The 18,889-nt window shown below is 45.2% G+C and overlaps 1 protein-coding gene across 1 annotated transcript; it reads left to right on the top strand.

Moving 5' to 3' along the window:
* Window positions 1–1,169: 1,169 nt before the first annotated feature.
* LOC138615128 (MAM domain-containing protein 2-like) lies at window positions 1,170–12,269 on the top strand (the record flags this gene model as incomplete). Its single annotated transcript, XM_069688751.1, has 11 exons — window positions 1,170–1,254; window positions 1,335–1,466; window positions 2,120–2,376; window positions 4,260–4,353; window positions 6,229–6,375; window positions 6,500–6,765; window positions 8,113–8,209; window positions 9,293–9,439; window positions 9,654–9,910; window positions 10,069–10,153; window positions 11,859–12,269. Coding segments are annotated over 11 exons (1,629 nt in total), but the record flags the coding sequence as incomplete, so codon positions are not given.
* Window positions 12,270–18,889: the final 6,620 nt, after the last annotated feature.

The raw sequence follows: 18,889 nt of genomic DNA, 5'->3' as shown, positions 1-18,889 counted from the left end.
TTCTTATATTTCCTCCTACTCTTTAACTGACTCATACCTCACCATCTTCTTCTCTCCCATAGTTTCTTCTTATTATCTGTTGTCTCCATTCAGTTCCTTCACTCGTGTAGTTTCTGTTCTTTCTTTTCCAGATGTCCCGTCATGGAGCTGCATGTCTCTGCTCTGTGATTGTCGTCTCCACCAACAGTTCTTGTCTTCTATCTCTATGCTGTCCTTTTCTCTCTCTGCTCTCCTCTCACCCCAACCGGTCCCCCCCCCCCCCCCCCCCCCCCCCCCCCCCCCCCCCCCCCCCCCCCCCCCCCCCCCCCCCCCCCCCCCCCCCCCCCCCCCCCCCCCCCCCCCCCCCCCCCCCCCCCCCCCCCCCCCCCCCCCCCCCCCCCCCCCCCCCCCCCCCCCCCCCCCGAGGCAGATGCTCCGCCCACCTCTGATCCTGGTTCTGTTAACAGATGTTCTTCACCTCTGATCCTGGTTCTGTTAACAGATGCTCCGCCCACCTCTGATCCTGGTTCTGTTAACAGATGCTCCGCCCACCTCTGATCCTGGTTCTGTCAACAGATGTTCTTCACCTCTGATCCTGGTTCTGTTAACAGATGCTCCGCCCACCTCTGATCCTGGTTCTGTTAACAGATGCTCCGCCCACCTCTGATCCTGGTTGTGTTGACAGATGCTCCGCCCACCTCTGATCCTGGTTCTGTTAACAGATGCTCCGCCCACCTCTGATCCTGGTTCTGTTAACAGATGCTCTGCCCACCTCTGATCCTGGTTCTTTTGACAGATGCTCCGCCCACCTCTGATTCTGGTTCTGTTAACAGATGTTCTCCACCTCTGATCCTGGTTCTGTTAACAGATGTTCTCCACTTCTGATCCTGGTTCTGTCAGAGGTTTCTTCCTGTTAAAGGGAGTTTTTCTTCCCTCTGTTGGAGGTTTTTCTCCCTTAAAGAGGAGTTTTTCCCTCCTAGTTTATGTGGGAATTGTTGAATTGTTGAATTGTTGAATTATTGAATTGTTGGTTTCTCTGTATAATATTGTAAAGTCTTGCTGTAAAGACTTTAATGTGTTAAGTGCCATGAAATAACCTGTGTTGTGATTTGGCGCTATATAAATAAAATTGAATTGAATTGAATTGACCGTGACATCGTCTGATGCTGAGTGTGTTTCTTCTCCCACAGGTTTTACTGGAGGGTCGACATGAATGCAATTCAGGGAACAGTGTGGCCATTTTTGAAATCCACATCGTCCCTGGTTACTGCATAGGTGAGTCCGGTGTGTGATACCTGTCTGAGGTGCAACACTAAACACTGACATCAGCTGTGATGTGTTGTCCCTGTTGTCAGAGTGTAACTTCGAGGAGCATCACCTGTGTGGCTACAGCAACAGCTGGAACCCAAACGTCAACTGGTACGTTGGAGGGAGCGTCGCCATGGAGACCAACCAGCTGCTGAACAGCACCGGGAATAACTACAGAGGTACACACACACTGATACACACACACACACACACACACACACACACACACACACACACACACACACACACACACACACACACACACACACACACACACACACACACACATACACACACACTGATCGGAAATAACCACACACACACACACACACACACAGAACTATTATCATTAAAAAAGAAATGAAAGAATTTCATCACTCAGCAGATCTGAGCTCTTTAAGATAATCGTCTCTTAGTTTCTGGACGTTATGGATGAAGATGTTTATTCATGAGAAGGATGCAGATTCTTGAATCTGTAGTTTCACCCGGCAGATGTAAGTGAAAGTGGAGTCGGATTCTCTGACCATGTCTCTTCTCCTTGTCGTTATGATCTCTCCTTTTTACCTCATGAGGTTTTCCTCTGAGGTCAGAGATGAGTGGTGAGTAAAAGACCAACAGATGACCAGTTCCTGACCTGCTGGTTTGAAGCTCGTTGGTCCAGCTGTGTTCCCGCTGCAGAGCTCTGACAGCTGCTGTCTGCAGGATTGATGTGCTGGACGTCGACTCTGTAATCAGGACGGTGTGCTCAGCGCTGAAATGAGATGCTGTGTTGTTAAATTGCAGCCCTGCAGCTGCAGTCATCCATCTCTCTTTGTTCCTTCCACCTCTGCAGGCCACTACATGTACGTGGACTCAGTGTACGCCAAGCACTTCCAGGAAGTGGCCAAGCTGACGTCCCCCATGACCACGGTGTCCATGGAGGGCTGCCTGTCCTTCTACTACCACCGAGACCAGGAGAGAGGAAACATCTTCTCAGTGTTCACCCGAGACCAGCTGGGCCACTACGAGGAGGTCTGGAGCCCCGAGGTCTACGTGATGGCTGGATGGAGCATGGTCGGCATCGACATCAAGGCACCGCATCCCCTGGAGGTCAGTACTGGAACTACAACAGCCAGTTAGCATGTAAGTATTAGCCTTACAGAGGAGCATCAACAGGGCATCTGCACTCTGCCCGTTTGATTGACACATCCCTGAGCCAATTGGAGCTTCTGTGTCCTGTGCACAGTCTTCATGACATCAGAGTTCATGTTAAGAGGAGGCTCCTCCCTCTTCTGTAGTTTACAGTCAGACCTGCTGATCACTGATTGTTTGTACCGCCACTGTGATTCTGAACATGACGACATGCAGCTTCAGTGGGTTTAAAGAGGAAACAGAGAACATGTGAAGAGAAGTTCTCTTTACCTGACAGACAGGATGGTGTTCGTCATGTGATCAGGAAGATATCCGTTTGTTTGGATGGTTTTTAAGAGTTTTATTATGAAAACTTAATGGTGTTAATCTGTTGTTTTAGATCGTGGCATTTTTTGGATGTAAAAAAACACGTATAAAACATGAATTTTCTTTGGCATTGTTATTCAATTATTATGTGGACTGAGTCAGACTATTGTGGATAGTCCTATTGTGTTTTCCAGTTAATAACTCCCAGAAACAGGCAGAAATAAAAACCTTAGACTCCAGTGTGTACAGTGGGAAGCTGTGATAAGTGTTTGAGCTGAATTTAACTGGATTGTTCAGGACTTAAAGGTCCCGCTGCAATACCAGCGAGTGCCACTAGAGGTCGGCTCCAAAAAGCCTCCGGCTCCATAGACTCCCATTCAACTTCTCTCATCAAATCCAAAGTGAATAAAATGTGTCCATCAGTTCTCTCGGTGTTGTTAGCTAAAGTCACTCCTTCTTCTTAGTTTTCTGGAGGTCCATCTGAAAATAATCCCTCATTCATTAGAAAAGAAGATTCAAGAAGACCTGTTTTTGGGGGCGTGTCTGTTTGATTGACAGGCCTGTGGTGCAGTCAGGTTACAGCTATCGGTGGGCGGGACGTAGTATCGTCAGGTTTCCAATTGGATCAGTCAGATCCACCGCTGGCTCCTCCCCCAGCTCGTCCAAATATGGTCACTTCCTGCTCCAAACCGCTCTGAACTAGTAAAGATGGTGATGGACAGAATCTGAACTGGAGGATTCATAACGTTCACAAACCAACGATGACATCACTGATGGACGATGACATCACTGATGGATGATGTTTGGTTCAGACACACCATACCTGAAGGGATCCAGAGGACCATGTACTCTCGGTTCTGTTCTGTTAATGGATTTCAGCTGGTACAGAAGCTCTCTGAGCTCAGACTCAACACCTCTCGTGTCGCTGGATTATTATCAGAGACACCGTGTGCGGTGAACGGCATACGTTATAATTCAATGAAATCATGAAGTTCATTATTAACTATTTAAAATGATCGACGTTACAATTTAACCAGCAAATGTTGTGATTTGAAACTACTTTGTTTTTGCGGGCAGATGCTGCTGTGAGCACCTCGTTTCCCTTCAGACCATCTTTTCATCTCCTGCTGCACATTGTAATGATCGTGTGTTTTTGCAGACACACACTCACTCCCTCCTCTGTGGCTTTCCACTGCCCTGTGGTTTGTGTATTCCTCCCTGGGCCTCGGTGGTTTCCTCCCAGGACACCTCCCTTCGTCTGCTGCTGTCGCTGTGGAAAGAAGCTTGTGTAACACGACTAACTGGGTCAGGTCCTCTCTCCAAGAGGTGCACAGATCTTTTCCACCCAGCGGCGACCAGCCCGTGTTCCTGAGTTTACCCTTCACTACACTGATGTCAGAGTCTGGCTCCTGCAGCTGCCTCATCTATCAGCACACTTCATACTTTCATGACAGGCCTTAACAATACACAGAGCATGTTATCAGGATTAACGGCTGCAGGTTGCTCATTAGTCATCAGTGTGTGTTTGTTACCAGGTGGTGTTTGAGGTGGCCTTTAACAGCGCCAGAGGGGGATACGTGGCCATAGATGACATCTCCTTCTCCCCCGAATTCTGCCACATGGACACAGGTGAGAGGAGATCTCTGCATTTCAGGGGGGGTTAGGGGTTAAAGGTCAGAACCACTGACTGTTCTGGACATGCAGGACTCCAACTCTGCAGCCTCTAGTGGCCACTAGAGGCTGCAGAAGTAATTACATGGAGGAGTGTCGTCAGGATTTTTCTGTTAGAGTCAGAGATTCTCAACAACTCTCCGTACACAAGCTTTTTAAACAGAGTCAAGTCCAGTACGTCTCACATAAAACCCCCGATGGAACAAACACCGAGAGAACTGAGGAGGCAGCCGAGAGAAGAGTCAGCAATTCAGAGAGGACACTGATAAAGTGGCTGTAGGTGTGAATGTGAGTGGGGGTGGTTGTCTGTCTGCTCATGGTGCACCTGCCTTCTGCTGTTCACAAGGAACAAGGCTGTAAACCAATATTGGATGGTGGTGATCTTCGGGCCCTCAGGCAGCACTGCATTAAAAACACACTATTCTGGAGTGGAAATCACTGCATGGGCTCAGGAACACTTGTGAAAACCATCGTCTGTGAACACAGTTCATCGCTGCGTCCACAAATGATGTTAAAACTCTCCAAAGAAGAAACCAGATAGAAACATGATCCAGAAACACCGCCGCCTTCTCTGGACCGAGATCATTGAAGATGGACTGAGGTGAAGTGGACAACTGTCCTGAGGTCTGATGGATCACAATCTGAGATTCTGTTTGGAAATCATGGACGCTGCATCCTCCAGGTTAAAGAGGAGAGGGACCATCCAGCTTGTTATCAGCTCAGTTCTAAAGCCAGCATCTGTGATGGTACAGGGATGCATTAGTGCACATGGCATGGGTAGCTTGAACATCTGGAAGGAAGCATTAATGCTGAATGATATATTCAGGTTTTGGAGCAACATATGCTGCCATCCAGACAACGTCTCTTTCAGGGAAGGTCTTGTTTATTTCAGCAGAACAACGTCCAACCACATTCTGCACGTATTCCAACAGCATGGTTCTCTAGTAGAAGAGTCCGCTGATAAACTGGCCTCCTGCAGTCCAGACCTGTCAATCATTGAAAACATCTGGAACATCAGGACATGAACAATACAACAAAGGAGACCCTGAACTGTTGAGCAGCTGAAATCCTCCATCAGGCAAGAATGGGACCACATTTCACTTTCAAAACTCCAGAAACTGTTCTCCTCAGTTCCCCAACGTTTCCAGAGTGTTGTTTAAAGAAGAGTTGATGCAGCTCAGTGGTGAACATGATCCTGGAACAACTTATAGAGACGTGTTGCTGCATCAGATTCAACATGAGAAGATATTTATCATAAAACAATAAAACTTCTCAGTTTCAACATTTTATTTGTTGTCTTTGGTCTATTTATAATTAAATATGAGTTTATATGATCATGTCAGAAAATCATCACATTCTGTTTTTATTTACATCGTACACAGTGTCACAACTTTTTTGGAAACAAGGTTGTAGTAAAACACTGAAACAGAGGGGATGTGGGGAAGTTTTAGACCCACTTGTGTTTTAGTGGATCTAAAACTTCCCCACTTTTAACAACACATGTTAAAAAGCAGCTGGACTTTATGCAACTGTGGGTTCAAGTGGAGGCTTCTTGACCCAGAGCAGCTGAGGAGGAAGTAAAGAGTTGTTTTCTTCCAACTCCTGTTAACACAGAGAGGAAGTGAATAATACAGTCGGACTGGTTTAAAGTTTATAAGCGTGTGAATGATTGACTCAGATCAACAATAACGTGTCCATTTATATATACTGTTATATACTGTTGTGTTCTTTACTCTAGTTTCCTACCTTTAAACCCCCCTCCCCCCTGCCTCCCCCACACACACCTACCTAATGAGGCCGGTTCATGTCGGGCTTTCTGTGTTTGTGTTTCAGAGCCGACCTTTGACCCCGCCATAGCCAACTGTGACTTTGAGAATGGGCTGTGTCTGTACCACCAGGAGAGAGCGGAGAGTTCGGTGTGGAGTCGAGTGTCAGTGAAGCCGAACGCCTACAGGACCGGAGACCACACCACGGGGACAGGTGAGGTACCTGGAGAATGGTTGTGTTGAGAGTTTGTGAAATGAATGACTGACTTTCTTCCTGTGTACTGGACACCAAACAGTATCAAACATACTGTGCTAACTTTAGCTCTTGTCTTCCTCAGGCGGCTTCCTCCTGGCAAACACTCGGTTCACCTCCAGACCGGGTTATGTGGGTCGGCTTCATGGTCCCCTTTTACCAGGAAACCACAAATACTGCCTGAGGTTCTTCTACCTGCTTCATGGCTTTATGAAAGTAGACAACGCTCTGGCTGTTTACATCTATGATGAAAATAATGTGGCCCAGGAAAAGGTGTGGAGCCTCACTGACAAATCCAGGGCTGTTTGGACTCAGGTGGACATCACCTACATGAAGCCAATGGTCTCCAAGGTGGGGTTGATGGATGATGGATGATGGATGATGGATGATGGATGATGGATGATGGATGATGGATGATGGATGATGGATGATGGATGATGGATGATGGATGGATGGATGGATGATGGATGATCAATGGATGGATCAATGGATGGATGATGGATGATGGATTGATGGATGATGTATGGTGGTTGGTGGATGGATGGTGGTTGATGGATGACGGATGGATGATGGATGGTGGTTGATGGATGATGGATGGATGATGGTGGATGATGGATGGATGATGGATGGTTGTTGATTGATGGACGGATGATGGTGGATGATGGATGGATGATGGATGGTTGTTGATTGATGGACGGATGATGGTTGATGGATGGATGGATGCTGGATGATGGATGGTGGATGGATGATGGTTGATGGATGAATGGATGATGGATGCTGGATGATGGATGGTGGATGGATGATGGTTGATGGATGATGGATGGTGGATGGATGGATGGATGATAGTTGATGGATGATGGATGATTGATGGATGGTGGTTGATGGATGGATGATGGTTGATGGATGGATGGATGGATGATGGATAGATGATGGATGGTGGTTGATTGATGGATGGATGGATAATGGATGGTGGTTGATGGATGGATGATGGATGGTGGATGGATGATGGTTGATGGATGATGGATTATTGATGGATGATGGATGGATGGTGGTTGATGGATGGATGATGGTTGATGGATGGATGATGGATGGTTGATGGATGGATGATGGATGGTGGATGATGGATGATCGATGATGGATTGATGATGGATGGATTGATGGATGATGGATGGTGGTTGATTGATGGATGGATGATGGATTGATGATGGTTGATGGATGGATGGATGATGGATGCTGGATGATGGATGGATGGTGGATGGATGATGGTTGATGGATGGATGGATGGATGATGGATGCTGGATGATGGATGGTGGATGGTGGTTGATTGATGGATGGATGATGATTGATGGATGATGGATTGATGATGGATAATGGATGGTGGTTGATGGATGGATGATGGATGGTGGATGGATGGATGATGGTTGATGGATGATGGATGATGGATGATTGATGGATGGTTGATGGATGGATGATGGATGGATGATGATGGATGGATGATGGATGATAGATGGATGATAGATGGATGATGATGGATGGATGATGGATGATAGATGGATGATGGATGATGGATGGATGATGGATGAATGGATTGATGATGGATGATGGATGGATGGATGATGGATGATGGATAATGGATGGATGATGATGGATGGACAGACAGACAGACATCCGTCCTCAGAGTGTCCCTGTGTGTTCCAGGTGGTGTTTGTCAGCATCTGTAAGAACTTCTGGGAGTGCGGCCTGGTGTCCATCGATGACATCACTGTGAGCCTGGGCGACTGTCAGATCACAGCAGGTACAGTCAGACAGACGGACGGACATGCTGATGTCTCCTTCAGGTTATATCTTCTGGATGATTTAGAAGTGGTTGTTGTTACCGTGGTGACAGAAGCTGCAGCTTCCCATCATAACCGTGTTTCAGAGTCAGCTGCTCTGTTCTCGTCCTGCAGAGCAGCTGACTCAGTCAATGATGATTACTATCTCTGATCTCATGCTGCACACCACACAGGAAGTGACCCAGCATATCACAATAAGAGCGGCGGGTTGCTGAGAAGTTGGAGGTGTGCAGGTTGTTGTTTAGTCATATTTAAAATGTTTGAGCTGCCAAACAAGCCTGAAATGACTGATATTTTTCAGATAAACAATCAGTCAAAAATAAAAACCAAAACAACAGCTCACAACAAACTGTATATTACACACTTCCTGTTTCCTGTCATCCCTGTGTGTGAAGGACCGATGGACAGACACACAAACCCACAGGAGGACAACACATGATGCTGCAGTGTGAGAAGTGTGTTATCCTCAGACACTCTGTCCACCTGATCCAGCTCTCCTTTATCAGAGCGTTACGAAGGATTCTGTAATCTGTAGTATTACATATGATGTAGCTGTATAGCGATTATATATAATCTCAGTGGAAACATGTGGCGTTATATTGAAGGCTCTAACCTGTTTCCTCCGAAGCTTCACGTCCCGATTCTAAATCTCTGTATCTGTGAACTCCAGAGTTTCGAGAGCTGTCACCATCAAAACGTTTCTGATTATTCATTCATGAGCTTCTCTGTTTGTGCTCCATATTTTCACATGTAATAATCAGAACGATAACAATAATGACCTTTTTTTAAATAAATGGTGTATTGCTGATGTCCCACCGTGTCACCGTGACAACAGGCTGCAGCTGCACTTTGTTCTGTTTGTTTGACTCTGATTTAATTATTAATGTAATTGAAACTAAAGATTGTAGTATTAATACTGAACAGGTAATAAACTGTTGATGTTAACGGCGGCCAAACAGATGTTTCAGGATTTAAATCACCACGTTCTGCTCTTTCCTCTCCGAACGTCCTCTGACAGCTGGAGCTTTTGTCTGTCTCCACAGCGTCCCTCCCGGGACAGTGTGACTTCGAGGGAGGAGTCTGCGGCTTCGTCCAGGATCAGAGAGGAGACACGGCCGAATGGCTACGTGTCCGAGGACACACCCCCACCTCCTACACCGGCCCCCGAGGAGACCACACCTCTGGGGGGGGTGAGTCACTTCCTGGTTCAGAGGTGCTGGTGTCTGAATGGAGCTGTGTGTGTGTGTGTGTGTGTGTGTGTGTGTGTGTGTGTGTGTGTGTGTGTGTGTGTGTGTGTGTGTGTGTGTGTGTGTGTGTGTGTGTGTGTGTGTGTGTGTGTTTTTACAGCTGCAGTAACATCTGTTCTGGGGTCAGTGTCTCCTTCATGCTCTCGTGTCCCTCCAGGTTACTTCATGTACATCGAGGCGTCCCTAATGCGTCCAGGTCACAAGGCCCGGCTGCTGACCTCCGACCTGCGTGGCTCCTCCTCCCCTCAGTGTTTGATGTTCTACTTCCACATGTATGGATCCGGCACCGGCATCCTGAGTGTGCTGCTGCGCCGTGGCGACCGCGAGGCGTCGCTGCTGTGGCGGCGGCGGGGGGAGCAGAGCGTGAGCTGGATGAGAGCGATGCTGGACTACAGCTGTGATGTTCAGCACCAGGTGGGGAAACATCTTCATGACCTTCACCTTCCCTGGAGGTCAACGACTTTCACAAAAGGCCGGAGACTGTTTAGTATTTCAAACCTAATTTAAATCAATATAACTACGATGGCTCTAGTTTATGGTTACCATGGTAACATGATTTGCGTTCCCTGCAGATCATATTTGAAGCCATCCGAGGTCCTTCACTGAGAAGTGATATCGCTATCGATGACATCCAATTTAAAAGAGGACCATGTGAAGGTACAGCCTGAAGACTCCTCCTGACTCCTCCTGTGTCCTCCTGTGTCTCCTCCTGTTTATCATCCTGTATCTCCTCCTGTGCCTCCTCCTGTGTCTCCTCCTGGGCCTCCTCCTGTGTCTCCTCCTGGGCCTCCTCCTGTTTCCACCTGTGTCTCCTGCTGTTTTTCCTCGTGTCTCCTCCTGTGCATCCTCCTCTGTCTCATCATGTGTCTCCTCCTCCTGTGTCTCCTCCTGTGTCTCCTCCTGTGCCTCCTCCTTTGTCTCCTCCTGTTCCTCCTCCTGTGTCTCCTTCTGTACCTCCTCCTGTGTCGCTTGCTGTCTCCACCTGTATCTCCTCCTTTGCCTCCTCCTGTTTCTCTTCCTGTTTCTTCTGCTGTGTCTCCTGCTGTTTTTCCCTCGTGTCTCCTCCTGTGTCTCCTCCTGTCTCCACCTTTTTCTCTTCCTGTGCCTCCTCCTGTGTCTCCTCCAGTGCCTCCTCCTCTGTCTCCTCCTGTGTCTCCTCCTGTGCCTCGTCCTGTTTCTCTTCTTGTGTCTCCTGCTGTTTCTCTTCCTGTGTCTCCTCCTGTGCCTCCTCCTGTGTCTCCTCCAGTGCCTCCTCCTCTGTCTCCTCCTGTGTCTCCTCCTGTGCCTCGTCCTGTTTCTCCTCCTGTGTCTCCTGCTGTTTCTCCTCCTGTGTCTCCTCCTCTGTCTCCTCCTGTGCCTCCTCCTTTGCCTCCTTCTGGGTCACATGACCTGATTTTTATTGGTTAAATTCAGCTTCCTGACAGTTTTATAGTTTTAATAGAACCACAGCTCGTGTTTTATTTATTTATTCCTTTTGTTTTTTTTATATATTCTATTTGTATTTTATTCTGAAGGTCTGTTGAGGACCTTCAGCTCACTGACCAACGCAGTGTCGCGGCGATGCGTGAAATAGACACGGCGGTCCACAACAGTCCCATGAAATATCCAAGCTTTGGCCTGTCTCGGCGTGACAGTTACACGTTTTTAAAAAGGGAAAGTTACATGCGCATAAATGTCATGTGATGTGGGATCATGTGACCGAGGTCAAAACAGAGGCAATGACGGACATGTTTTGGCGGCATGAAGACGCCTGGTGTTGTCAGTCAGACTGACATGCGGGAAGACGAGGTCACGATGTTCTTCTTGAGTTTTAGTTTTTTAAGCTGTGTTTTAGCTCTAAGTTTCATTTCCCTGTAAATAAAATCCCTGTAAACCTGCAGTAGGTTTCATTTTCATCCACTACAGGAAAATGTGTAAATGTCACGCTGAGAGGCCAAAGCGTGTCTATTCCACGTTTTGCTGTCCTCCTGCTGCTGTTACACACGTTAGTTCAACATCAGAATTCTTTCTGTTCTGAAACCCGTCGGATGAGTCAGATCTTTAGGTTAGGTTAGGTTAGGTTAGGTTAGGTTAGGTTAGGTTAGGTTAGGTTAGGTTAGGTAAGGTAGTTACTTTATTAATCCCCGAGGGGACATTTTTTCGCTACAGCAGCATACAGAAGCAACAAGATAATAATAGAACAATAGAAAAGCAATAAAGTAGCAGTAAAATAGCAGTAAAAATATAAATATAAAATGCACAGTATATACAGTACAGTATATATCTATATATGTTATATACAATTTACGTGTTAAAGCTCCTGAACTCCGGCTGCTCGGTTTGCTAACTGCAGCGATGATGTGTTGTCCCGGTTCCTCCTCAGATCCCGATGACATCACTCCCTACTCGGGATCCTCGGAGTATTTCAATGAGATCGAGAACTGAGACTTGCGGTTCTGACGTGTGGGCGTTTTTCAGAAGTGTGAATGTGAACGATCCACCGAGTTGTAGAGCAACGCTTATGTTGGAGAGAAGACGTCCAAACACATGAACTGCTGCGTCTCTTCACGTCCTCGTCCACTTGTTTTTGTCTCTGCTTTAACTCTCAGTGTCGCTGTCACCCCGTGGAGGAGGATACACATCTCCTCCTCCTCCCCTTAAATTATATCATATTACATCATGTGACACTCAGCTCAGTTCAGTCCAGAAGGTTCAACACGTCCTCCAGTTTGTGTGAGCGGCTTCATGTCTGAGGTCCTCACAGGTTCTGATAAACACAGAACGAGTGTTTCCACCAGAGTAAATCACCATCTGAGGCTTCTGTCTGTTTCTGACATCTCATAAAACTGTGTTTACTTCCTAACAGTCTTTTTCCTGAGCGCCTGTTTCTGTCTTCCACCTGTTGATCAATGGGATAATACAGACCTCACCTCCGTACACGTGCACATGCATCAGGAGTGCACGAGAGCAGAGAGGCGGTTTGCTGCGAGCTCCACCGTGTACCATGAAGTGGTGTCATTACAGTTGGTTTTTAGATGTTTCCTTCAGCTGTGTTCAGAGGTGGAGGACTTCACCCTCCAGCTCCGCCCTCAGTGGAGGCTCCTTTAAACCCGATATGACGGGGGGCGGTGGGGGAATCTGGGATGACGGTCCAGGAGACATCAGAGCACTGAGATGTGAGAAAGACGGCTAATAGGGACTTAAACCTGCAACTCACTCTCTTGTTCTTATTGTCAACTAATCTCCTGAACAGAACGACACCGCCGACGTCCTGAAGGCCGCGAGGCCGACGTGTTTCCATTCAGAGGGTTTTTGTGACTAAAAAGAAACTATAAATTACTGCACGGGTGAACATAAAGTCTGAGTTATGATGTGATGTTCTCATTCAGAGAAGAGGATGAACCTCAGAGCTCATGGTGAAGTATAACTGGACTGAATGGAAACTACTTATTATCTTTCATTACCAAAAATACAAGATGTAAACATAAAAAGGCAATTACAAGTTATTTACAATAGAAATAATACAAACTATTCAATACAGTGAACCCTCGTTTTTCGCGGGGGTTACGTTCCAAATAGAAACCGTGATAGGCGAAATCCGTGAAGTAGTAACCTTTATTTTTTTTACAATTATTATACAATGAAATACTCAATGATTTTTTTTTCTGCATTCATTAATCCACAAAGCTAATGCAGACTCCATCCTTACCATGGTCTTGTTGCGGACAGTTGCAACCCTTTTTGCATCCTTATTAAAACTTATTGCTGCTGTCTTCCTTATGTTATTTTCCTCCTTCTTTATGGAACGAACGGAAGATTCATTAATTCCGTAATGGCAACCTACAGCCGCATAGCTTCTACCTTCATTTAACATGTCCAGAAGTTTAACTTTTTCTGCGATAGTTAGCATCTTCCTCTGCCTTTTGGGCCCGACTGCAAGTGCCTTTGTCGGTGCAGAACGTTTTGTCGACATTATGGGTTTTAGAGAAACTTGAAATTGCCAGAGAATTTGCCAACTTAAATTTGGCAAGCTGTTTTACGTACGTGTACATATTAAACCGCAACGTTATTGACAAACAGGTAGAGAAGAAGCGGAGAGACTGTTTAGCCAATCAGAATGCAGAACACAATGCACGATGCAAATCCGTGAAGCAGCGAGACCGTGAAAGGTGAACCGCGTTATAGCGAGGGGTCACTGTATACGAAACAAAAGGAAAAACAAAAGGTGGGTGTAGCAAGGTTGGTGCTACCGGGGTCTCTCCTGGACACAGACGACACGCTCAGTCGTACGTTCGGGTGTAAAATGCTTTTATTTGCCCGGTCTATACACCGATGTCTCCGTGCAACCGCTTCTCCTCTTCCTCCTTCTCCCTGCTCCCTTTATAGAGGAGAGCTCATCAGTCCACCTCCAGCTCAGCTGTGCTCATTACACCGGCCCGGCACCGTTCCCTGAACCACTCCTCCCCCCCCCCCTCCCTGCAGCTGAGCTAACCACACCCCGCCACCACAGTGGGTCACAGCAAAAAAAAGAAAAGAAAAATCGAATCATATGTTCAATGAATCCCATTAAAAAAGAAGAGTGAACAAACACTCAAAAAATAAACACAGTGCAACAGAAAGTAAGATGTCCCCATAACACCAGGAAACCCAAACCTGTTCAAACAAAGACACAGTCACAAAAAGGAGACGTTCAAAATCTAAAACAAACCCTCAGTTACCAAAGACGATATGAAGTAACACAAACATCTGTCAGTCTGGGCCTTCATGACCAGAAACAAAAATACACAAACACACATGACAACATGACAACAGCACGACAACACACATGACAACACCATGACAACACCACAACAACACACATAACAACACCACGACAACACCACGACAACACACATGACAACGCCACGACAACACACATGACAGCACCGTGACACCATGAAAACACACATGACAACACCACAACAACACCGTGACAACACACATGACAACACCACGACAACACCATGACAACACACATGACAACACCACAACAACACCACAACACCGCAACAACACGGCGACAACACACATGACAACACCACGACAACACCACAACACCGCAACAACACGGCGACAACACACATGACAACACCACGACAACACCATGACAACAACACTGTGACAACACACATGACAACACCACGACAACACCATGACAACACCACAACAACACTGTGACAACACACATGACAACACCACGACAACATGAAGAACCAGCTCCAGTCTCTCTGGATGCAGTGAAGCAGCTTTTAAATTTCCGACTGGACGTCCACTCTGACAACTTTAAACCTCCTTAGAATCCTTCATAAACACTAATTGTGATGTTCTTGTTATTTGGACTTCTGCTCCTGCACCACCTGCTGGCTCTGGTCTCTATCAGGTGTGTGAGTAGAGCTGGGTGGAGGTACCAGAGGTGGAAAAGTCCGTCTCACATCATTTCATCTCAGAACACACATGTTGTGAAGATCTCATCAGATTTTTGCTGCTTGTTCTCTTTGACAAAGGACATGAGTCTAGCTCTTCACTCGTCTCTTCACTGTCCATTCAGTCAGCTGCTGGAAACTGCTGACTCATCAGTCGTACTGTTCCTCCACATGTTTCAGTGACTCTGCTGAATCTGCTGGTTCAGGGTTTCTGACTCCTCTCACCCGTCTGGTGTCTGGTGACACTCTGCATGAACCTGTCCTGACTGGTTGAAAGATTCTGGAGTCACCATGTAAACACCAGTCAAAAGAGATTTATTCAATTTATTCAAAATGCTCTGGTTTATACAAGCTGTTTTTTCACGGTCTGAATTTCTGGATGTCCTCCTCACCGACACTCATCTTCTCTCTATAAAAACATTTGTAGATATTTCTGGTTGATGTGATCAGACTGCAGCCATGTTGGAAGTGTTTTATTTTCTCATCCTTTATACATGCAGGACATCTCAGGATGTTCAGACACACACAGACCAGATAAACTCAATCCTCTTCTGCACACTAGTGCAGCAGTTTTATACATTTTATTATATTCAATAAAAAAATTGTGTCACACATTCATCTGAGTCGTATTTTAACACAAAAACACCATTAAAGGAACAAATTCATCAAATACGTGTGAATGTTAAAAGAATATAATTTGTAATGAAGGTGAAGTGAAGCTTCATGACAGTGAACATACATGACTCACTGCATCACCATCCAACGACACGTGTTCATCCACCAACACTGACATGATGTCATGATTTTACATGGACGTGTAGACAACAACATGAACGGTGCCTCAACTACTGTTCATGTTATTGGGAGCAACTGTGATTTCTGATCATACAAGTTGATGTCTTCAAATGAATTGTTGAATTAAATAATGATTGTGTGTTAAGTCAGAGCGCCCTCTAGTGGTCTGAATGTTCCTCTGACCAGAGGACTCCACTGTGTCAGTATTACAGTCAGTTTCAGTTTCAAGGGGGGAGCCTATGTCTCTGTGAGGCCGGACCACCAGCTGGCTGCAGGTCCAAACCACAGGGGTCCAAAAGGCCCTACGATTAACTGGTCTGTATGGATATATATGCACCACTAAACTGAAATAATAAAGGACGTACAGGTAACTGTAAAAACAAGAAGCATTCATTAATGGGCTAATCATTTCCTTCATGTGCACCGGCCCTGGAGCTCCATACAGCCACTGGAGGGCGCTCAAAGACCAGAGACTGGGACATTGATTGAAAGCTGTGCAGTTGGTTCCTCAGACTACAGTTCAAACCATAACAGCAATAATTATTCATAAAACTCATTCATACAGCAGCAGCTGCTGAAAACTGTGTAGATGATTGTATATTATCATATATTATTGCAGATGATTTTACATTATTGTACATTATTGTAGATGTTTGTAGGTTATTGTATATTATTGTAAATGATTATAGATTATTGTAGATTGTTGTTGATGTTGTAGATTATTGTATATTATTGTAGATATTGTATATTATTGTAGATGATTGTGTATTATTGTAGATGATTGTAGATTTTTGTTGATGTTATATATTATTGTAGATGATTGTATATTATTGTAGATAATTGTAGATGATTGTATGTTATTGTTGATGTTGTACATTATTGTAGATGATTGTCTATTATTGATGTTGTATATTATTGTATATTATTGTATGTTATTATAGATAATTGTAGATGATTATATGTTATTGTTGATGTTGTACATTATTATAGATGATTGTTGACGTTGTATATTATTGTATATTATTGTAGATAATTGTAGATGATTGCATGATGTTGTTGATGTTGTACATTATTGTAGATGATTGTATATTATTGTTGATGTTGTATGTTATTGTAGATATAGTAAATTATTGTAAATGATTATAGATGATTGTGGATGATTGTATATTATTGTAGATGATTGTATACAATTGTAAATGATTATAGATTATTGTATATTATTGTAGATGATTGTATATTATTGTAGGTGATTGTAGAATATTGTATATTATTGTTGATATTGTAGATTATTGTATATTATTGTAGATGATTGTAGATGATTGTATATTAATGTAGATATTGTATGTTATTGTAGATGATTGTATATTATTGTGAATATTTTATATTATTGTATATTATTGTTGATAATGTAAATTATCGCATGTTATTGTAGATATTGTAGATGATTCAATTCAATTTAGGGCGGCACGGTGGTGCAGTGGTTAGCATTGTCACCTCACAGCAAAAAAGGTTCCTGGTTCGAATCCGGTCCTGGGCCTTTCTGTGCGGAGTTTGCATGTTCTCCCTGTGCTTGCGTGGGTTCTCTCCGGGTTCTCTGGCTTCCTCCCATCATCCAAAAAAAATAAATCCAAAAACATGCACCTCAGGTCAGGTTACCTGGCGCCGCGCTAGTGGCAGCCTGCTGCAGCAGCTCCCCCGAGAGCCCCCTGCTGTAGTGAAGACATTTCCCCTCGGGGATTAATAAAGTGTATGAAATAAAAATTCAATTCAATTCATCTTTATTTATATAGCGCTAAATACCAACACAGGTTATTTCATGGCACTTAACACATTAAAGTCCTTACAGCAAGACTTTATAATATTATACAGAGAAACCAACAATTCAACAATTCAATAATTCAACAATTCCCACATAAGCTAGGAGGGAAAAAAACTCCTCTTTAAGGGAGAAAAACCTCCAACAGAACCAGGCTCAGAGGTGGGCGGAGCTTCTGTTAACAGAACCAGGATCAGAGGTGGGCGGTGCATCTGTTAACAGAACCAGGCTCAGAGGTGGGCGGAGCTTCTGTTAACAGAACCAGGATCAGAGGTGGGCGGAGCATCTGTTAACAGAACCAGGCTCAGAGGTAGGCGGAGCATCTGAGAACCAGGATCAGAGGTGGGCGGAGCATCTGTTAACAGAACCAGGCTCAGAGGTGGGCGGAGCTTCTGTTAACAGAACCAGGATCAGAGGTGGGCGGAGCATCTGTTAACAGAACCAGGATCAGAGGTGGGCGGCGCATCTGTTAACAGAACCAGGATCAGAGGTGGGCGGAGCATTTGTTAACAGAACCAGGATCAGAGGTGGGCGGAGCATCTGCCTCGACCGGTTGGGGTGAGAGGAGAGCAGAGAGAGAAAAGGACAGCATAGAGATAGAAGAGAAGAACTGTTGGTGGAGACGACAATCACAGAGCAGAGACATGCAGCTCCATGACGGGACATCTGGAAAAGAAAGAACAGAAACTACACGAGTGAAGAAACTGAATGGAGACAACAGATAATAAGAAGAAACTATGGGAGAGAAGAAGATGGTGAGGTATGAGTCAGTTAAAGAGTAGGAGGAAAGAAAAGAAGCTCAGCATGTAACGAGGTCCTCCAGCAGCCTCGGCCTATAACAGCATAACTAAGGGTTGGTTCAGGTCTACCTGAGCCAGCCCTAACTATAGGCTTCATCAAGAAGGAACGTTTTGAGTCTAATCTTAAAGCTAGAGAGGGTTTCTGACCCTCCAACACAAACTGGGAGCTGGTTCCACAGGGGAGGAGCCTGAACACTGAAGCTCCGCCTCCCATTCTACTTCTGGAAACTCTAGGAACCACAAGTAGACCAGCGTACTGAGAGAGAAGTGCTCTGCTAGGATTATATGGTTCTATAAGATCTCTAAGATATGATGGAGCCTGGTCATGTAGAGCTTTGTAAGTCAGCAAGAGAATTTTAAATTCTATTCTTGATTTCACAGGAAGCCAGTGAAGAGAAGATAAAACTGGAGAAATATGATCTCTCTTGATAAATACTGTCAGTACTCTTGCTGCAGCATTTTGGATCAGCTGCAGGTTTTTAATGAGTAATTTGGACATCCTAACAACAAGGAATTACAAGAATCTAGTCGAGAAGTAACA

The sequence above is a fragment of the Brachyistius frenatus genome, unplaced genomic scaffold (assembly GCF_029030835.1).
Source record: "Brachyistius frenatus isolate BFR_SWC_R1_liver_20210118 unplaced genomic scaffold, ASM2903083v1 Contig_708, whole genome shotgun sequence".
NCBI lineage: Eukaryota > Metazoa > Chordata > Actinopteri > Embiotocidae > Brachyistius > Brachyistius frenatus.
Note: the sequence above shows the minus strand (reverse complement) of the source record. Positions and strands in the feature narration are given on the sequence as shown.